This window comes from Trachurus trachurus, assembly GCF_905171665.1.
Source record: "Trachurus trachurus genome assembly, chromosome: 23".
Classification (NCBI taxonomy): domain Eukaryota; kingdom Metazoa; phylum Chordata; class Actinopteri; order Carangiformes; family Carangidae; genus Trachurus; species Trachurus trachurus.
Genome location: NC_139912.1, coordinates 20111116 through 20134445, shown reverse-complemented (window position 1 = coordinate 20134445; position 23330 = coordinate 20111116). Strand labels below are relative to the sequence as shown.

General features: G+C 41.4%; 1 protein-coding gene across 1 annotated transcript; it reads left to right on the top strand.

Moving 5' to 3' along the window:
- The first annotated feature begins 3667 nt into the window (after nt 1-3667).
- Nucleotides 3668-23325, top strand: slc26a5 (solute carrier family 26 member 5). Its single transcript, XM_083999839.1, has 18 exons — nt 3668-3798; nt 4984-5284; nt 7392-7531; nt 7759-7869; nt 11984-12165; nt 12464-12628; nt 13423-13658; nt 13888-14035; nt 14836-14949; nt 15185-15262; nt 15440-15535; nt 16700-16806; nt 17634-17703; nt 17800-17892; nt 19409-19510; nt 20699-20908; nt 21119-21173; nt 22482-23325. Exons 2-18 carry the CDS (start codon nt 5124-5126, stop codon nt 22628-22630), a joined length of 2217 nt encoding a protein of 738 aa, XP_083855965.1. The 5' UTR covers nt 3668-3798; nt 4984-5123; the 3' UTR covers nt 22631-23325.
- The last annotated feature ends 5 nt before the right edge of the window (nt 23326-23330 follow it).

Below are 23330 nucleotides of genomic sequence, written 5' to 3'. Positions count from 1 at the left end.
CAGACACTCTTGTCCTCCAGCGCCTCCAGTGTCAACCTGCTGCAGCCAGCAGTGGAAATGTCAATGATACATAAATAATGAGGAGGCTGATGATAACATGGTAACACTTTATTTGACGCCTATCATTATACCATACTTATAATGAGTTATAATGCAGTTATAGCACTTATAACTATAGTTACAAACATAAATGATCATAATGCTTTATAACAATAATCATAACACACTATAAAGCATTTTATCATTATAAGGTCAGGTATTATAATACGTTATAATTGTTAGTAACTTGCTGACAATGCCCACATCGATAATGCATTATAAATAATGTTATAATGTGTTATAATTGGCTTATAAATGTGTATAACTATCATTATGAACACACATAAATTATCATAAGGCTTTATAACAATAAGCACAACACATCAAGTCAAGTATTATAATAGAGTTATGCTCTATGATGTGTTATGCAAGTGTGGGTTCAGTGTCTTGCAGGCAGACACAGACAAATTTAGAAGGAAAAAACTCATTTTAAACTGTCTTTGTTTTAATGTAAGAAAATATATATATATATTTTTACTTCATTTATTTTTTTGACTGTTTTGTAGTTAAACTCATTAAACTTAAATCATGTTTATTGTGTGTCTATGTAGATATCTTTCATGCAAGTTGTTAGTGCTAATGTTTTAGTTGTTAGCTGTAGGTTCATGGCTACAAGGGTCTGGGTTAGTTGCAACAACGATCAAATATGTTAACGTTAGGATCAGACTGTGGCTGACAGTAGGCTACTTGGCACACACACACACACACACACACACACACACACACACACACACACACACACACACACACACACACACACACACACACACACACACACACACACACACACACACACACACACACACACACACACACCGGTTGCACTTTAAACACTTACACACACACAGGGTATTTTTTACAATGTTACATCTCACCCCAGGGTATGTTACAACTAACCCGGACCATGGGGTGAAACATTTCACTCCTGGTGTTTGAGACTAAACCATGCATTTTCTGTTTGTGTTGCAGAGATAACAGCTACGGCATTTAGTAGCAGACACATGTAACTAATTTGTATCACATTTTGAACGAACTGACTAAAAATAGCTCCAAGATACAGACAGAAGTGTCAAATATGTTACAACCATCTCCACTATAGTTACCGTACCGTACGGTATACATGTCTACATGTCTAGGCAGCAGTTGCAATCATGCAGTTGATGAGTTTAGTGTAAAGGGGCAGGTTGTGGTGTGTTTTATGTGTTATGTTTTATTATATATTACATGTATATATACTGTATATTCTATACCACCCCAATGGAATACGTGTGTTCTGATATGTATGTACAATATGGAATCCATGCCATATCTAGGCTATGCCAAATATAAATACAGAGAGAAAGGATACACCTGTTGCTTTTGCTTCGACCTGTTGCTCATAACCCCATGGTTAAATACATGGAAAAAAGGAACTCTCATGCTCTCAAGTCTCCATTGGTGATGTGAAGCTGGTTGGACCTTTGACTGTTGTCGCCCCCTCGTGGAAACAAGATATTAATACAGAAGCAGTCTACTGGATCATATGACCAGAAGCCACAGTAGGCTACAGTAACTTTAAAAACTGTATGCAGCATGTTGCATTTTCTTCTCCTCTATCCTAGATGGAAGAACAGAGATGGAATAATGAATCAATAAGATCAATGACTTTAGTAGATAGCCACACCCGTTGCTATGGACGAGCCATATAGGGGGCCTGGCCTGCCCCCCAAAATGCTTGTGCCACCCCCATATAGCTACATATATATATATAAAGGTGATTTTGTTTGATTGATGGGAATCTACCAGAATCTACACTGCAACAGCCTATCACGGTCTTACTGAAAAGTGGTGACAGTTATGAGAAATTAGTTACTGATTATCTATTTTCAGGAGCAAATCAAACATTCCTGTCAAATATCAAAGATAAAATCAAACAGTTTAGGAAATACCCTTACAGAAATTTAATTTAGTCCCTATATCAAGAGTTATGTTGCCATATGTGCAGTATATGAAGGATATAAAGTATGTTTATAACATGTATTAAATATATATATTTTTAAATGTAACATCCGTTAAATAGCCTACTTTATGGATAAATTGTAAATTAAAGTCAGTAAAATGATTTTCATATTAATTTATATCTATCTTCATATTCTGACTTTTGGAAGCCAGTATGTACAAGTAACATCCACATACTGACAGGTCTTGAGATTAATATATATTTAGAAATATGTCTACAATATAAGTAGCCTACTGCTGGATGTTTTCATATACATGATTTTGTTTTACATTTACATGTATGTAATATTTAGACATATGTACTGTATCTGGAATTAATAAACTGGTGTAGATTAATTAAATTGTGGACAAGATCCTGTAGGGTATGTGGACTAGCCTACTAAGGGGGATGACATTGCAGAAATGTGGGGGTGTGTAACCTTCTGTAATTATTATTTATTCAAATGTTCAACACATTAATATTGACACTCACGCTGATTCTTTTCAGACCATGTGAGGAGAGAAGCAAGGAACAGTCTTCTTCTTCTTCTTCTTGCATACATCTATGGGTACAGCAGCTACTGGACACAGCAGCATGTGATCTGCTTTCATCATCTACTCCCCTGCCCCCAAACACAGAGATCCACAAGGCACAAGAGCTCTCACTCTGATTCTAGATTTCAAAACTTGACTCTGCTTTCATCAGAGGTTTGTGGTAAAGATTTCATGGGATCACAGAATCATCTTAATAAAAAAATGACTGTATAAATGAAAATGTAGGTGAATGAATAGGATATGAAAATATATAGGCTAAAATGAGAGGGTGTTAGCTAGACCGTTTCACACATGGGTGAACTGAAAAATGTAAAAATGTTACATTTCTGGTGCACTTTTTTGTGTGCACAGGCGGCAGGCCTGTTGTCAGTTGATTCCTTTGGTAAAACCATAGACTGTATAAAGAGGGTAAAACCCATCTGTTTTGATTTTTTTTTTCACTGTTACAGTAAGAGAATATTTCCAAAGCTGATGATATCCTATGCTGAATGCTTGTTCAACAACATAACTTTAGCCAAATTTGAACATTTATACATCACATTAAATTAGATTAGATTAGATTTAACTTTACTGTCATTATGCAAGTGGGCGTAAGCCAATGTGCAGCATCTAACAATAGGCTAGGTGCAAGAATAGACAAAAATAGATAGATAGATAGATAGATAGATAGATAGATAGATAGATAGATAGATAGATAGATAGATAGATAGATAGATAGATAGATAGATAGATAGATAGATAAATACAGGGTTAAAAGTAGGGCTAATTTACAGTATTAGTAGGCTACACCTTATGCTATACTTTATGAGTTATTAGCCTATATGTAAAAAAAAAAAAAAAAAAAAACGGGAAGGGAATGATAAACACAATTATGTTAAACTGTGTCGTAATTTTTTGTTTTGCAATGCCACAAGTTGTAGGACTACAAACTGGCTAGCTACAAAGGTAACGCGCATGCGCAAGGATCAACGCCCACCGTAGCAGACCGGAAGGCGGAGTGATTCATCTTGACTCCACACACATATCTTTGGTATATCGTAAACGGTCGCCGCTGTCCGTCATTAAAGGTCGTTCCCGCTGTTAAACTTCAACTGAGGAGTTAATTTTTAAAAATTGACAGCACTCTCTCAGCTGCAGCATCCTCACAGGACCAGGAGGAGGACGGAGGTAAGAAAACAAACCCCTTTAGCATCTCTGTGTTAGCGTAGATGTATGGAGCTAGCTGTCACAGACAGAGAGTGCAGTGTGGCTGGACACCGTGTATGTGTGTGTGTGTAACCAGAACATTATGGTCTTCAGTCTCACTGTGGAGATTTACCTTCACTCTGGTTCTGTCGGTTTCTTGGTAGCTAGCTAAAGAAAATGAGGAGACACGTGATGCCATGTGGTTGAATGGGAGAAAAGTGATGAACAGGAGTCAACAAGTCTGACAGGAAAAGAAGCTGCTTCATTTTACAAAGGAAGAAAGAAAGAGCAGAATATTTGGTACACTGCGTCAGTCTCACTGCCTGTGTGGTAACAGGTCACATCTTAACAGTATTATTATTATGTCAACAGTTATCAATAGCAACAGGCAGACCTTTATGTTTATTGAACATGTGTTATATTCACTTATACAGTACTTTTCACGTGAGAGAGCCTACAGTACTGTGCAAAGGTTTTAGGCAGGTGTGGAAAAAAAGCTGCATGCTTTCAAAGATGGAAGTGTTAATTTTTTTTTCATCAATTAACAAAATGCAGTGAATAAAGAGACGAGAATCCTTAATCAAATCAATATTTGGTGTGACAACCCTTTGCTTTCAAAACAGCATCAATTCTTCTAGGTAGGTACACCTGCACACAGTTTTTTAAGTATATTTTAGGGGCTTTATTAATGCCTTTAATTGATAGCACAGTGGAGAGAGAGACAGGAAATGGGGAGGCAGAGAGGGGGAATGACATGCAAAATGCATGGAAAGGGCCGCCCGATGCGGGAATTGAACCGGGGGTTGTTCTTCTTTATGCTGATGATAGTTCTAAATGACACTGGCTGAATGTTTGAATAAATTTGGGTCCAATCAGACGCCTCACTGATGGTATTGCATGATGGATAAGCATTCAGCATTTTTTCACGCCTGCCTAAAACTTTTGCACAGTACTGTACTGACATGAACTGGCTTATACAAAAACTAAATATTAACCATATCAAATTAATATTTAGTTTTTGGCAGGTAAACCACTCACTCAGGGTTAGTAACAATATAAAGCTAACAGATATCCCTTATCAGCACAAAAATGCATTAAGACAGAGTTCTGGTTGGTTGTCATCACTCCAGCATGATGTTATCTTTCCTCCTCTTGTCCTTTGAGCAGAAAAAAAGAGGAAGCGTGGACAGATTAAAGTTGGAGCTGTTAAAGGAATGAAGACGAGCTGGTCAGAGCAATGACAGAGATGTGAGAAGGGGCAACACAATCAATACTGTTGAAAACGGAACAGCCGCCCTGTCTCTGCTATGGAGCAAGAAGAGGTGGCAACCAGGGAGGATGCAGAGGATGCACAGCTGATGTACAGGATCGAGCGTCCAGTCTTTAATGAAGCTTTCATCCAGTCGCAGGTTCTGGAGCGTAAAGAAAAGTCCATCTCCCTCTGCGAGAGGCTGGCAAACCAGTTCAGGTAAGTTTGCATAGAGAAATCAGGTTATTGGAGTAAATCCAGATTCAGATATAGCTACTCATTAATTTGGATGCAAAAGATGGCTCAACTGTAGGATTCTGGTAGTTGGAGTAATGTAGATTAAAAATGCCCTCGGTTGCAATGTTTAGATTGTAAAGATTGTCTTTGTTCAGCAGATATCTTCAGACAAAACAAGCAAACTGAAGACACAGCTTCAGCCTCAGGGACATTGTGCAAAACACTGATTGATAAAGAAAACACAGAGCAAATGTAACGTGGGCGCAGCAGGTCGATCCTGTCTGAACAGGTTTATGCCGTAAAATCTAGCTGTCGTTGTCCAATTTTATCATTAGGATCATTCTCATTCAATCTCCAACTTAAATTTAGTCTGTAAAATATGATACTGTAAAAATGCCCATCACAGTTTCCCAGAAATAAGGGTCCCATGTGTAAACTTCTTGTTTTTGTCTGATTAACAGTCTAACAGTATTTAAAGAACAATGACATACAACATTGTGTATTTAAGAGGCAAGAAGTGGAAGATTTGACAGTTTTGCTTGGTAACCGTCACACATTATAGGGCAGTTTGAACAGTGACACAGTTAAAACATGTTTGTGTAGATGTAAATCACACTGACTGATAAGGAGGAACACACTGTCTGCTTCCATTTGAGGGTGTGTCCTGTCACTTTTTGAAAAAGGGCGTGGAAGAGCTCTATTTCAACCCAGTCGCACTTCCCTCCTCTCGAAAAAGACTTCTTATTATCATGGACTTCCTCTATTCAGGAAAGAGGAATGACTCCCCTGCACTGGTCAGCCAGGTGCAGCTCATTCAGACCATAACACTTTGTGATTCACTAGATAAAGTACAAATCATTTACATACAGATAGGAAAATGCTCTAACACACAAGGACGCACAGCTTCAGTTTTCTTAAAAGTTTTATAACTGTTGTTGTGGCTGCCACTTAAAGGGATAGTTCAACACTTTGGCAAATTGGCCCATTGCCATAATCCCTATAGTTTCAGGAGTAGGTTCGTTACCTTTAATTGTCGGTGCAAGCTGTTTTTAGAACAGCGGAGCAGAGCCGTAAGCTGCTCAGGGCTACGCAATGGAGGCTCATGGACTTTCTTTGTTTCCCTCATTAAACTCATCAAATACACAATCCAACAACTCCAAAACGCTCTGGTGGACAAGTTGTGACCTGCACATTCACCACGCTATGAGATAATAACGGAATTTTACGAGACAGAGTTGTTTTCGAGGTGAATTCATGCAAAACTGCTGATTTTCGGCAAGCAGTCTCTGCAATTTCCCAAAAATGTTGAACTATCCCTTTAAATGCACTCAATTAATGTAAATTTAAGAATTAGGATATTGAAAAATCAAGTTTACATAAACTTTTTTTTTAGGGATTTAAACTATTTTTTGAAAAAAAGACCTGAAATCTTATTTGAATTCAATATGATTTCTTTGAATGCAATATCCCAGGACATCGGCATCAACTAGTGGAAGTTAAAGCCAGGGGGTTTTCCAGATAGACAATGACTCCTGTATTTCTTAAGTTGAAGCAAAAATGACTAAAGAACCACAAGGTCAGGGCGTTGGAGTCAGACAATGGTCTGACTTCAGTCCAGACCATGTGTGACGAGGCATTTGTGAACAAGGAAGTCTAACTGGTTTAAAGGCATTGCTACTAAATATTTACAGAGTTGTGTTGGATGAGACAAGTGAGGCAGTGATCAGGAGTTAAAATCTGTTTGACAAAGGTGTCTGTAAACATCTGTGCTCTCTGCCGCTGTCTAACAATGAATGTGCAGCGCATCGCTGGTAAAAGGCAGTAAAAACATTGATATTGACCCATCATTATCCTGTGCTGATGTAATTGATCCATTTATAGACGCATTTCTCAAGTTCACTTCCTTTAAAATACGCTGCCCTCCCTCTTTACTCATGGTGATTGTCTGTTTTTGGCAGGATGTGAGGATTAAGAAATGTCTTGTTGGTGCGAGGTCGAGGTGTGCCACCTTTATGTGTACACAGATGATTAGGCACTGAACCAGAATCAGGAGCCTCTGTCAAAATGAATCTTTTGTCTCACGTCGTAGGTGTTCCTCGGAGAAGGCCAAGGCAGCAGCTCTGAGCTTCCTCCCCATTCTGACATGGCTGCCGTCCTATCCGGTCAAGCAGTACCTGTTTTCGGACGTGGTCTCGGGTCTCAGCACAGGAGTGGTGCAGCTCCCTCAAGGTCAGTGTCCCGCGGCCCCCGGCAGCGCTGCTGTGTTGTACAGTAGCTACGAGCCACTGTGGTCAACTGGAATGACACAAGGGTTAAATAGTAAAGGGCCAGCTGCCAACCCCTGCAGGGCTGCTGTCGGCTTCACGCCGTCTTTGTTTTGGTTTGACTGTAGCTCTGAAGCTGTGATGCAATCACTCTGCTGCTGGGACTGTTAACTTTACTCCTCTCTCTCTCAGGTCTGGCCTATGCCATGCTGGCTGCTGTGCCTCCAGTGTACGGCCTATACTCTTCATTCTACCCCGTTGTGCTCTACACCTTCTTCGGCACGTCCAGACACATATCAATAGGTAAGAAGGGAGTGCAAAGCCTTTTGTAGAGGCCGTGTGTCAGGGTCAAGTTCTGGTGGGTGCTACCTGCTGTGTGTGTATTGTTACGCCCCTTTTACACCAGAATTAGCCCACTGATAAGGTGATTGCCTGCTATAATGCAGCCAGCAGAGCTTGTTCACAACTGTGGAGAATGATGTCATCATTTGAACACAGATAGACCAGACCTGGGCATTTATGGCCCACGGGCCGGACCCGACACATCAAACCCTTCCATCCGGCCCGTGAGATCAGAGTCAGAAATTAACTGATGAGGGGGCGTCGAGTGGGGCAGTAGGTTGAGCAGTCGCCCCATGTGGCTACAGTCCTCGTGCAGTTGGCCCCGATTTGAATCCCGCATCGGGCGGCCCTTTCCTCCCTCTCTCTGCCTCCCTATTTCCTGTCTCTCTCGACTGTACTATCAAATAAAGGCATGGAAATGCCAAAAATATATATACTTAAATACATAAAAGAAATGAACTGATAAGGCTTATTTTATAGCCGCATAAAATTATCTTACTTTGCTTTTATTTTGAAATGCCAACTGTGCACTGTCACACATGATTGACGTAGTGGTATTAATATTATCATCATAATCATAACTATTATTATTATATTATGACATGTTTGTATATTCATTGGTCTTAATAAGATGCTGTTTGGAGTCATTATTGATATGATAATAATAATAAGACTGAGTGCGATGTATGTTTTCTATATTTGATCTTAACTTTAAAATTAAAAGTTACAGGGTGACAAACATTTGTGTGGCCTCTGAAACAATTTGGGTTTCATGCAAGTTTCCTCAAGAATAATTGTCCATCCCTGATATCCACAAATTTCCATGGAAACCATGGAAACGTAAACATACAATTACAGCGGAAGAGCACAACCGGCTTACGTTTTTGACGTTCGGAAAAATGTAGATAGACACAAGGGTGAGAGACGGTAAAAAGGAAAGAACACGTCTCATCTCTGTGTGAGACTAAGCAGCAGCGGCACTTCCTCAATTTTGCGTAACTATAAACCTTAAAAAGCTGAAATAGTTGGGTAATATTAATATTCACCTCCTGTACAGTAGTTATGAAGGAGGAAATTAGTTATAAAGACTAAAACGGTTTTTGTCCCAGGCTGTAAACATGTTTTTTTTTGTGTACTTTCCAACATGGGCCTTGCCACTTCTTTTCAGATTTCAACTGTTATTACAAAAAACAAAAACAAAGAGAGACAGAGGCCATTCACTGCAGTGACACCAGGCTGCAGCCGCCAGGATCCTTGGAGACAGACAGATTGACTAACCATGAAATGATAAACAGCTGCATAATTTGAATTCAATGAGCGACATTCCTGATTGGGTCATTCCTATCAGCTGGATGGACTAACAGACTTATCTTCTGATGGAGTTTACAGTTCAGCTGCCAGAGTTGGATAACATGAACATAAACTTTGGTATAATTCTTTGGTATAATCCACACAGACACTGAGATCCTGTGCAGTCTGTGCTGAGCTGTGGTAACCGTGTCCTCGGCTGACACGAGCTCCACCCCTCCGTCTGACATCCCAGCCATGCGGCCGCTTTCTCTCCCAGACGCGGCTCCCGGTCGTCGTCTCAAATGTCAGCCCCAACCTGAGAGTTCATCTGATAAATGGGAATAATCAACTAAACCCTGCTCAGCCATTTGATGCGAACACAATGAACACCCAACAGGGAGCAGCTAGGTGCAGCGTGAACCGGCCTCTTGGCGAATCGTGGTCTAATTGCAGGTTTGCCGTTGAAATGTTCCATTTACTGCTCTGGCAGAGGGTGTGAGGGAATAACTGGGCTGCTGTTCAAATGCTAGGCAACGTGGCCTTTTCACTCACAGGGACACACAGACACTCTTAAGAAATCCTGATACTGTATAGGGCCGAGCCTGCACTTAAGTAGGGCTAAGGTAAAATATGTCCGTGATTCAGACACAATAATGTTTGACCAAGGACAGTGGTGTTGGGGTTGGTGTTTGCATTTTCCTGCAGTGACGGGCGACGCTGATAAGAGTCTGTGTGTTTGGGCGACTGATTAAGATAAGACATTTGGCCTGTTACTGTTGTGTGGATTTTGTAAAGTTTGGACTTCATCCTTTCAGGTTATTCCTCTTCCTTACACATCATAATACAGATGCAGATGATTTTTTACTCTGTACTGTATTCTCACAGAAATTGTCAAAAGCTATCAAGGGTTATCATGTCTGCAGTAACATAAAGAGTAATCATGTTTTCATCTCATCTCTATGACATCTCAGTGGTGCTTTGAGGAGTTGTCTTCACATTTGGTAGATATCCACTGGGATTCAAAGATGGACTGATTAGAATTCGGTGTTCCAAGGTCAAATGTCACTGTGACCTTACAAATATGTTTCCGAATTCATACACTAATTATAACACAAGTAAACGCAACACAATTTCATATTCAGAAGGTAAGTTCACTGCAATATCATAACACCCTGAACCATAGGAAGAGACTGTGGTTATACTGACTGCAGCTTGGTTGGTTAGTGGAGGAAATCTTAAAGAGATCTCTTTAACGTAATCACACCACAACATCTATGTGTCTGTTGTTTAGACAAGCCACACTCATTTAATGGGCAGTGATGTGAGAATTACACCGTGCAGTTCAACACAGTTTGCAGCATCCAAATTGATGACAGGCTGCAGCTGAAGCAACACCTTTTTAACGTGGTTCAACAAAAACTGAAGGGAGGAGCAGTTAGTGCAGGACCAATTAGACTACATGGGTCTTCTCATTATTTTGGTTCTCTCTTAATCTAGATCATTCCATTTTCTGTGTGTCACACACAAATCACATGTCATTCAAATGTAAACAGTAACGCAAGGAATCAACATTCAAACAGGTTTGAAGTCTGTACTAGGCTATATAAACTTTATTTCATCAGGGCGTGACATTGAGATCAAGATCTCATGTGAACCGCTCTCTTTAGGCTACTATCTGTACTATAAACTTAACTGATCAGGGCGTGACATTGAGATCAAGATCTCATGTATAGAGTATAGAAAAATATTTTATATTTAAAACAATACCAGATTACCACACAAGCTGCAGACTGTAAAAGTGAATAAGTGGTATTGCCCCCACATAAACCACACAGGATCATTCCCATGGGTTTTAATCTGACCTTTGACCCTTTACTGTATGATAATCCTTCTCTGTCTTTACACTGTCCTGTCTAAATAAATTTAAAAAAATAGCTACAATTGATCTCCTTTTTCATTTCCCAAACTATAAACTCTTCTGACACAGTGATTAGTGGTGAACGCAATATTAAAATCAGATGAGCTGTTTTAATATGTTTTTGCTTTCATTTCAGTTGACTTTAAGAAATGAATAGAAATGTCATAAAAAGAAAATTTTCAGCAAAGATTAAGTGGCTTTTTCTAAAGAGGCTCGCTCAACTCTGATTTGACATTATCATTATACATTATACAGTAGCAACCTGCTGAGTCCTATAACATATTTGTGTGAAACTTTCATAATTGCTTTGTATTGACTTATGACTAAAACTTCTTAAACTGACCTTGGCATTTAACCTTTAACCATCTGATTCTGATCAGTTCATCCTTGATTCTTCATTTAACCCTCTGAGGTTGGTGCAATCGTATACGATTGTGACGGTATTTTTATTTTTTTGTCGTTGGATTTTTGTTGTGTTCTAATCCATCCTCATGCTGTTGACCTCCTTTATTTCTAGCCAGTGGCCTTTTCCTGTTGTTCACACTGCTGATGCTCTCTGTCAAGCTTCACAATTTACACACTGATGTTGATTACGAGATGTTTTGGTGTTGTCTCTGTGGGTTCAGATGACCTGAGCAGCAGGATTATGAAATGTCAGTGACCGTACAACTTGAAGCTTCTCATTGACATGGCTATAGCGCTCAGACCTCTGAATCCATTTGATAAAGTGATACAAGTAGCTACACCATCTCAACCTTTTGAAATGACTAGAGAGACAGAAACCAAGCTGCTCAAAGGTCAAATGACTAACATAACAAAGTCAAAGGAAATCACAGAATAAGTTTATGTTGTGCATGTGATCTGCAGGCACCTTTGCAGTCATAAGCCTCATGATTGGTGGCGTTGCGGTGAGGGAAGCCCCGGACTCGATGTTTTACGTCCTGCCCGCGAACGGATCCAACATGACGGCCGTTGTGGACGTGGAGGCTCGTGACGCCAGGAGGGTTCAGGTGGCTGTGGTGCTCACCACCCTGGTGGGAATCATCCAGGTCAGTGTCGAAGCAACCCACACGCTCGGTGAGCCGCCGAGAGCTGCTGTTGCTCCGTCTTCAACCCCCACAGAGCGTCTCTTATTTGGTTAGAACATCTCAGTAACACGATACAGCCTGCTGAAATCTTCTCACACTCAAAAATCACCGTCCGTTCGAGGTGTTGTGACGTCTGAATCACTGTTGATGTTTCCACAGCTTGATTTAATGTTTTTATTTGAAATAAAGATATGTATCTCATCCTTATCTTTTAACCAATCTCTGATTACTTATTCATTTCTTTTCCCCTTTCTTTCAGATCATCTTAGGTCTCCTCAGATTTGGCTTTGTGGCGATCTACCTCACGGAGCCTCTGGTGCGAGGATTCACCACGGCAGCAGCTGTGCATGTTGTCGTCTCCCAGCTAAAGTACCTGCTGGGGGTGAAGACGCAGCGGTTCAGCGGGCCCCTCTCAGCTATTTATGTGAGTTTAAAGGTTTCTGGGTGTTTTTTTAGTTGCCTTTCTTCAGGGGAACCTTTTATCATGTTTCCTAAATTTAAAAAATAGGGAGATCGCTTAAAGGGATAGTTCAACATCTTGGCAAATTGCCCCTTGCCATAATCCCTATAGTTTTAGGAGTAGGTTTGTTACCTTTAATTGTTGTTGCAAGCTGTTTTTAGATCAGCGGAGCAGAGCCGCGAGCTGCTCAGAGCTACGCTACAGAGGCTCATGGGATTCCTTGGTTTCCCTCATCAAATACACAATCCAACAACTCCAAAACGCTCTGGTGGACAAGTTGTAACCTGCACATTCACCACGCTATGAGATAATAATGGAACGTTACCAGACAGAGTTGTTTTCGTGACAAATGCAGAGAGTGCTTGCCGAAAAACTGCTCCCAACGGGATCGCGCATCAGCGGTTTTGCATGAATTTACCTCGAAAACAACTCCGTCTCGTAACGTTCCGTTATTATCTCATAGCGTGGTGAATGTGCAGGTCACAACTTGTGGATTGTGTATTTGATGAGTTTGATGAGGGAAACCAAGAAATCCCATTAGCCTCCATAGCATAGCTCTGAGCAGCTCACGGCTCTGCTCCGCCGTTCTAAAAATAACCCCTAAAAGCCAAATTTACCTGCGGGTACAAATAAAGCAATGTAATCTAATCTAATCTAAAACTATAGGGATTATGGCAATGGGCCAATTTGCCAAATGTTGAACTATCCCTTTTAAATTAGTCATAACTGGACTAATGGTCCTGTTTCTCTTGCCCTAGAGCGTCAAGGCCGTGTTCAGTGACATCACCAGCACCAACGTCACCACTGTCATCCTGGGCCTCGTGTGTATGGTCTTCCTGTACGGAGTCAAAGACATCAATGAGCGCTTCAAAAAGAAACTGCCCATTCCCATCCCCGGAGAGATCATAGTCGTCATTGTGTCGACGGGCGTCTCGTACGGTCTGTCTTTGTCGGACAACTACATGGTGGACGTAGTGGGGAAGATCCCAACGGGGTAGGTTGTTAGGTTCTCATCGTCAGGGGGATTTGGGGGCTGTCATGGAATTTAGAGAGGAGGGATTTTTCTGAGTTTACCATGGTTTTGCTTTGATATATTTTTACTTTGCATCAAATCTACTGCTCTCTGCCTCAGTTTTGTTAAATGAACCCCCTAATGAAAGAATAATAATAACATTTACACCATATATTGGATGTACTACAGATATTTTCTCATGTGTTACCAGGCTTCTCCCCCCTGCTGTCCCAGAGTTCTCTCTGTTACCCAGTTTGGTCACAGACTCCTTCGCCGTGGCCATCGTTGGATTCTCAATGGGCATCTCGCTCGCCAAGATCTTTGCCCTCAAGCACGGCTACAGTGTGGATGGCAACCAGGTGAGTGGACACATTTGAAAAGCTGCAGGCCCCCGACACACCGAAGTGATCGGGTCACAGTCGGGCCCCCTCAGTAAGCTGATTTCCTAAAGTTCATGGAGCTGAGATTTGCTCAGAAGAAAGCTTGTTTCATGCCGTGTGTATGGATGTGATCGCTGCTACAAACAGGGGTGGATGGATCAGTGCAGACATTGAATGATGAACTGGATAGAATTTGTCGGTCAAAGGTCATGCATGTTTTTGGCCACAACTCATAAATTCATACACTAATCATGACACAATTAAACTTAAATTTCTACAAGGATAAAATAAAGTCAGACATTTTATTATCCAAAAGGTCAAAGGTCAACCTCAGTGGTGGGTCATAATGTTCTGGCCGTGATTCAACACTGTAACTCAGGAAGGGGAGGCTGTGGCTACGTTTCCTGCAGCTTGGCAGAGCTGCAACTGAAGGAGGTAATTCCACTTAGTCACATGGTTTAACAGCCAGCGCTATATGAAACAAAACACTGAGAAGACTGGGCTGCTCCAGCGACGTGTTGTATGGTGCAGTATCTGACATCGTATGGAGAATCACATGATGATGTTTGGCGATCGTCCCTCTGACTGGTGACTCAGATGAGTTGATTGTGAATTGTCAACGTCTGCCTTCTCATGCACACGCTGCAGATTTTTCCCTGAGTCATTCCTTTGAGAAATATCTTTTCTTTGCACAATTAGCTGCAGAATAGTTTCATATTTCATTCCATTAAATTTGCTTCTGTCTGTTGAGGCCTTCATTTCATTTGCTCTTCTCTCAGGAGCTGATCGCCATCGGTTTGTGTAACTTCATCAGCTCTTTCTTCCAAACCTTCGCCATCACTTGCTCCATGTCAAGAAGCCTGGTGCAGGAGAGCACAGGGGGGAAAACACAGGTAACACACACAGACATGATCTAATGTTTTTATTTGTTTCTGTAAAATTATAGTTAAGTAATGAGACATAATACTGACAGTTGGTGTGTGTGTGTGTGTGTGTGTGTGTGTGTGTGTGTGTGTGTGTGTGTGTGTGTGTGTGTGTGTGTGTGTGTGTGTGTGTGTGTGTGTGTGTGTGTGTGTGTGTGTGTGTGTGTGTGTGTGTGTGTGTGTGTGTGTGTGTGTGTGTGTTCAGATTGCAGGGCTGCTGGCGTCCATGGTGGTGCTGCTGGTGGTGGTGGCCATTGGTTTTGTCTTTCAGCCCCTCCCTCAGGTGGGTGGAGCTGAGGAGCTGATGGTGCAGAGCTCAGCATCCTGACACTTTAATTTTCCTCTCAGACTGTTGAAACAATGACTGACACCTCCCATGTTTCAACCAATGAGATGAGAAGACCTTTGTTTCTGCATTCTCTTGTTCTCATGTTGTGTTATCCTCCACTCTGTTTCCCAGACTGCGCTGGCTGCCATCATCATGGTGAACTTGTTGGGGATGTTCAAACAGATCAGAGACATTCCTGCTCTATGGAGAACCAGTAAGATCGAACTGGTCAGTGTCTAAAACCAAACCTTACATCAGAAATGTCAAAAAATGAGCACATCTGCTTTTTTTTTACTGTTCCTATTAGTTCACTGTGTTATAGTCAGGATTGTTGTAGATGGTTGTGATTTTTAACTGCCTCTCAAAATAGTCTCATCACCGTGAGCAACACATGCGTCACCAGAACAACAACTCACTGATTTGACTGTGGATTCAAAACGTTAAGAGTTATGACTGTTTATTAAAGAAGAAAGCATTTTGACCAAGTTACAGAATTGGCATAAATCAGGGCTCCTGTTGTAAACAAGATGAAATATTGTGACACATTTTACCTTCATTAAATAAAAAGCAATTTGGCTGCTGAAATTTAGACATTGCCCGTGGCCATATTATGACCTCCGTCAATTGTTGAAACTGTGATGCAAATTTCAGAATGAATCTTGATAGTAAATCTAATACAACCAATGTTCATCCTTCTCTACTGATGCCATCTGCTGCTGAATCATTAAGGACCAAAAAAATAGTATTTCAAACTTTATTTTAAACTGCGGGTTCTGTAAGTAGCACATTAGTTTACTCAACTCCTCCATACATCCTCTGTCCGTCTGATCACAAGTGGTCTCTCGGGAGGCATGTGGGATGTGGACACACATTTTAAAGCCGGTGTGTACTGATGTACTTCGAGGTGTCCACGTGTGATCAGATCACTGAAGAACAGCCCTCTGAGCCTCTCTTCTGATTTGCTGACTGTTTTCTGAGTGATGTAATAAAAATCTAGCAGATGTCTCATAAAAGACTCAAAGAAACCAAATCCTGGAAGGCTGAGTGGAGCTGTGAGCACCGCAGAGAGTGGAGACTGCGTTGTTATGACATCACAAAGCCACACAAGTCCTGACAGCTGGTTTTAAGGCTCAGTTTTGAATACAGGCCGTGTGCATTTCACTGTGGACTGAAGCTTTGATACTCTATTACAGTATACGGTATTAATATAGAATGTAGGACCTGCTGTATGATTATAAAACACATGTCAATTTTCTGTTAATGTCTCAGTCTCGATTAGGTTAAATGTTACTGAAGGTAGGTGAGACATGATGAGAGGATGTCAGAGAGGATGCAGCTGTTTTTACTTCACCTGTGTAGTTATACACCTGTTGGTTTCTTCCTCTCTCTCAGGCCATCTGGCTCGTAGCCTTCGTAGCGTCTGTGCTGCTGGGTCTGGATTACGGCCTCCTGGTGGCCATTGCTTTCGCCATAATAACAGTCATCTACAGAACACAGAGGTACAGATGACGGACAGCTGCTCGTTTTCAGCCTGAATGTGTTTTTATATCAACTGTATGTCACACATCATAGCGTGTAAATTCAGTTTGTATGACCTATGCATGTCAGCAGAGAAATTTAAAGGGATAGTTCAACATTTTGGTAAATTGACCCATTGCCATAATCCCTAGTCATAGCAGTAGGTTCGTTACCTTTATTTGTCGGTGCAAGCTATTTTTAGAACGGCGGAGCAGAGCCGCGAGCTGTTCAGAGCTACGCTACGGAGGCTCATGGTTCTTGGTTTCCCTCATCAAACTCATCAAATACACAATCCAACCACTCAATACACTCTGGTGGACAAGTTGTGACCTGCACATTCACCACGCTATGAGATAATAACAGAACGTTACGAAATAGAGTTGTTTTCGAGGTAAATCCATGCAAAACCGCTGATGCGCGTTCGCATTGGGTCCAGTTTTTCAGCAAGCAGTCTCTGCATTTGCCTCGAAAACAACTTTGTCTCGTAACGTTCCATTACTGTCTCATAGTGTGGTGAATCTGCAGGTCACAACTTGTCCACAAGAGTGTTTTGGAGTTGTTGGATTGTGTGTTTGATGAGGGAAACCAAGAAATCCCATTAGCCTCCGTAGCGTAGCTCTGAGCAGCTTGCGGCTCTGCTCCGCCGTTTTAAAAAATAGCTTGCACCGACAATTAAAGGTAATGAACCTACTCCTAAAACTATAGGGATTATGGCAATGGGCCAATTTACCAAAATGTTGAACTATCCCTTTAATGTAAAAGAGGTGCGAGCACCAAAGTTCTCCTGACATCTTGCTCTGTCTTTCAGCCCCAAAAGTGCCGTCCTGGGCCACGTCCAAGGAACAGGGCTCTACTGTGATGTAGATGAGTATGAAAAGGTGAGGCCATTAAAACACACCTAACACCTCAGACTGAAGCCAGGATACAACGTTTCCCACCAAGACTGAGCTGTGTGATTTGTGTTTGGTTCCCAGGCTGCTGAGTACGAGGGGATTAAGATTTTCCACTCCAACTCTTCAATCTACTTTGCCAACAGTGACCTTTATGTGAATGCCCTCAAGGAGAAGGTAATCCTATCCAGTGTGTGTGTGTGTGTGTGTGTGTGTGTGTGTGTGTGTGTGTGTGAGTGAGTGAGTGTTTAAAATGCAACAGTACAGGTGGTCATTAAATTAGGAGGTAAATATATGATCATTGCGCTGCTTTCACCTGTTTTCTAAGGTGAAATTACCTACAGTATAATTCACAGACGTTGTTAAAGCAGGCCATCATTACTGTTACCCAGAGACATGTTATTATTGGGTTGTGGTTGTGGAAACAATGTCATGGCAGATTGAATCTTTCAAAACAAAAGTCCTGTTATAAATCCTCTGTGGTGTATTTGGAGGTGCTGATGAGCTACACTGTGCCTTACAGGCAGGTGTTTCTGCAAACCTGCAATTTGCATATACTGGTAGTTTTATAGCCATTCAAGCCAGTGAAAAATGGCTGAGCATAATTTACTAAGAGCTTGTGCCTTTACGTTGTTTGTTTTATAGCCACTTTTGGCAGAAATATTAAATCTACATTGAAATTCAATTGTGTCTAAGCTCGAACAAACAAAAAAAAAACATTTGATTAGCAATGGATCCATCTTTAGTTGTTGAACAGCTATTCTAGAATACATTTTACTTTCATTCCAGCTAAACAAATATGTGAAGTAGCCTAATTGAATGTGTGATTTGCTTGTTTCATTTTTTTTTTAAATAAGTGATTCATGATAGCCAGCTTTGAATGACTGTTTTTCTGGAATCACCTTTGTGTGTTGTGAAGCCAGTTAGGGCAAAGAAACCTTTAATATGCTGACTATCCATGTGACAGGGCTCTGGCTATTGTTTGTATTGCTATGTTTAATTTTTTATCGCTACGTGTGGTCCTATTGAAGGCCCAGGGTCCGGGTCCATGGTTCGCCACTGGTTTTGTCCCATTTATGTCAATAGGGGGCAGATAACAGTTCAACAGCACCACAGGCTGCATCCTCCAGATATACCACAGGGAAATGAATAAGGATCATAACAGCATGTTGACCTGGAGCAGTAGAGCTTTTGTACAGTCTGTGTGACAGATGTTAAACCAGATGTAGTGAATATTTCTTATTTAAAACAAAAAATATACATTTTGGGAAATAGGTAAATTCACTGTCTTGCTCAGTTACATGAAAAGAATCAGTCCCACAGTCCCCCACAGTAAATAACGGTCAATGCTCGTAGGGAGTTTAGGGACTGTGGTGATGCATCGGGCTGGTAATGATCAGTCTTCAACCAGTCAGTGACGTCCATCGGCTTTAGGCCTGACCAGGAAAAGAAGTAGCAATTATTAATCATGTCATACAGAAGAGCAGAACAAGCAGAACTGTGTTACTTCCTCTGTGTTGGTGTGGAAGTTGTCATCTGTGTCCAAGTTGTGGAAATGTTTCCAGCAAACCATGACACAGAGATACAATCTGGATTTTGATTTTTTTTAATAAGCTTGATTATACAAGTGTAACATCTTACTAAAACCTTTACATAAATCTGTATTAATCCAGTGCTGTTGGTGTCTTCACAGACAGGAGTAAACCCTGAACACTTACAAGCTGCTCGGAAAGCCAGAAAGAAGCAGGAGAAGGCCAACAGCAGCAACAACTCTCCATCTAAGATCTGTGTCAAGGTGAGTCTCTGTCTCTGTCTCCTGTCCCTGCTCATATGTTGTGTGCATGTACACTATCGGATTTGTTGACAGTGTAAATGTGACGCAGGCAGCATGTTTGCACTAGTGCGTCTGTGCTGTAAGTGATTGTGTAAAACCTTGAAGGACTGGACGTGTTTCCAGTCTGATGTGCAGCAGCAGGGAGGTTTCAACTGACCGTGTTTCTCAGGTTTCACAATCTGTTCCTTTAACTTGGTTTAATCTGAGTCGCCTCCACAGAGCTCCTCTTGTTGACATTACATTAACACTTCAGTCACTGAGTCTGTCGCCTTCATTTGGCTGATTTTAATTTTTACTTTGGTTGTACAGATTCCGTGTTTCTAGCATGTTTATTGTTTACTTAGACAAAACCAAACTCTCCTCCGCTGCTTCTGCTTCAGCTGATCATCATTGGATAAATAACAGTAGAAAAAATGCACACTGTCTTTAGTTTCCTATAATAGCCCTTTACTTCCTAGCAGAGGCTCTGAAGCCAGGGAGTGTTCTGCTGGTCATTGTACCGTGTCCGTGTCCGTCTCCTCCCAGAGCGGAGGACAGTCCAGGAAACGTTGCAGGGCTGGTTGCCCTAGAGATGGCAGTAAATTACACTGAGTGTTTATTTTAACACCATAGTTCACTTGTGGGAACTGTGAGAGAAAAACATCTTCATTTGGCTACCAAGTCATATACTAAAGTAGGTGTAAGGTAGACATATGAAACTGACACCTACTTTAAGCCCCATAGACAAATTGGACCAGTGTTTTTCAACCTTGTGGTCGGGACCCCACGTGGGGTCGCCTGTAATTTATATGGGGTCGTCTGAAATGTCTAGTAATTGATAAAAAAAAAATACTGATAAATCTTTTAACTAATTATTATGCTTTTTAAAATTATCATTAGAAACACCATTCTCACTTCTCGAATATAAATCGAGTTCAAATAAAAAGCAGCATAGGAAAATATCGGAGCTGGCACATTTGATTGACGGGTCGGACAGAAATTTGTGATGTCAAAATGGGGTCACAAGGCAAAAAAGGTTGGGAACCACTGAATTAGGCTCAGTTTCATGATAAAAGATACAATATAATATATCCCACAGTTTTAGACAGTGATACTTCTGCTTTGTTGAAATCTTTTATCCTAAAAATCAGTTCCTTTGATTGATTCTAGTACAAGAAGCAGGAGGAGGTGACCCATGAGGTGGTGTCCTACGACCTTGAAGCAGAGGAGCAGAGGAACGGCCAGTCAGGAGACAGGAGCAGCATGTTGGACTGTGAGAGCACCCTCTTCATCCAATCCCCAGGCGCCGTCCACTCCATCATCCTGGACTGGACGCCTGTCAACTTCATCGACTCAGTGGGAGCCAAGGCCGTCAAACAGGTTCTTCCTTTTTCCTCATTTAAAAAAATAATAATGAGCCCTCAGGATGATACTCATTAAGGTCAGGTGAGGACGAAGGAAGCGCAGATGTTAAGGTTTCTCTCCTGTGCTACTACAGTTTTCTTCAGGTCAGGTTATAGAAACCTCCTGTTGTAGAACAACATGTGTAAACAGACCATCATTTCACTTTCACTTTGTCTGTTTCAACAGGTGATAAAGGAATATGCAGCAGTGGATGTGCGGGTGGTTATAGCCGGCTGCAGCAGTAAGTATTCATGATGGTTTGTGTCTGTGTTTTATCAAAGTGTGTGTCTGTTACTTTATTTGTGGAAACAATGCAAATCAGTGGCACAGAGGAATGAGATGTTATCAGAGCTTGGATACTGTACCTGTTTATAGCATCAAAGATGATGAGGACAATAGTTAGAGTATCATATCAACAACTTGTTTAATCCCAGTTTAAATGGGTTACAGTTGCTTCACCTCTGCATGCATACTCTAACTCAGGAGTTGCACTGCAATTAATTTAGTATGTTGGAGATCCTACATAGTATAAAGGTAGATGAGGGTAGATACAAAGGCTACAAGCCAGATGACCCAAGAGAAAAGGGAAGATACAGAAATAAAAGCAAAATAAATCAACAGGGTATAAAACAGGTGAAATACAACCAGCTGCATCCTGTCTTCTTCCTGTGACAGAGATAAACTGTCACACTGACGTGATGATAAATCAGCTCAACATATCACGGCACGATGCTTGGTTGATGATGACTGCTTTTTGAGATCTCTCAGCCTCCTTCACTTCACTGAAACAGGTTCTATTGAAGTGGTTCTTGATTCAACAGGTCTGGTGGAGAGTAGAATCACAGTTAGTTCATGATTTAACAAGGGGGGGGATTACTTTTTCACATTGGGCCAGGTAGGTCTAGATAGCTTTTTTCCCTTAATAAATGAAATCATCATTTAAAAACTGCATTTTATATTTACTTGGGTTATATTTGTCTAATATTAAAAATTGTTTGATGATCTTAAACATGTAAGTGTGACAAATATACAAAAAAGTAAGAAATCAGGAAAGGGGCAAATACTTTTTCATGGCACTGTATATTAACACTGAAAAGTGTCAGAGCCTCAGTAAACAGAGAAATACATAGGTTTCTGTATTCATAAACTGGGCCTTCAAAACAACCGTCAGAACTTCTGTAACTTTGTGATGTCACAACAAAGCAGTCACCAAGCTCCGCCCTCCTTGACCCACTATCCAACCATATAAGGATTTGTTCTCTCTGAGTGTGTTATCTGAAATCTGCCCTATTTTTATTGGATCACTAAGGAAACAGTCAGCCAAACAGTGGAAAGACTCAGAGCCGAGAACATAATAACATGCATGAAGGAGGGTTTATTGTACTAGAACATGTGATTATTAATATGTTCCCTTTGGACCATCAGCTGTGACAGGCCCTCTGATCTCCACAGCAGTAACTAGCTCAGTGTAATCTCATCTGGACGAATCTTTGTCAGTTTTCGTTGCTGTGATCATCATTGGTCGTTCACTCTGCTTTTAATCTCCAAGGAAGCCTGCTGGACGAGCTGGACACTCTGCAGTTCTTCAGCGGCGTCATGACCAGAGACATGGTGTTCCTCACAGTCCACGACGCCGTGCTGCAATGTCAACACTCGAACTCCCGCCCGGCGGCCGGCCAAGCCAACGAGACGACCTGACGAGAGACGAGGACAAACCGCAGCAGCAGCTCCGACCCCGGGACGGCTGAGGTGCCGTCACCCGGAGCGACGAGCGAGTCTCCACGGGCGTTCCAGCATCACAGAACAATCACCCTCACTGAACAGAGGTGATTGCAACCCTGTCCAATCTAAGAGACGGCATCTCTGAGGCTTTTATCCAATCAGATATTCAGGATCGAGTATCCAGCTGGGATTCTACAGCTCTACTCCTGTGCATCCTCTGTTTCTCTCTCAGTAGAGGGAGCAGTTTGAGAGTTGCACTTTTAACATTAGTTTTTGTAATTGTGTTGAAGCTCTGACTGGGAGTCAAACTAAGCTGCTGAGAGATTTCAGTCAGAGTGCAGTTTGTGGTAGAAATGTGAAACAGACCAGAAGCTGCGCCTCATCATCATGCTGGTATTGTTAAGTGTTAACGGTTACTGAGAAGTTGTGTACTGATAGTTATGTTTTCAGCTGTATTTCTGTGTATATGTGTATTTAAACCAGCACTGGTCAATCTGCAGTGTCACGTTTGCTGTTACAGGGAACACTAATGTACACGTAACATCCTGTCAGCTCACATCCTAGAATCTAAACTGCTGTGTTACATGTAAAAGAAAGAAGAAGCTTTAGTTATGTTGTTACTGCCTGACACAGGGTGCCTTTAAAGTTACCATGTGGTTATTTTACAAAGCACTGA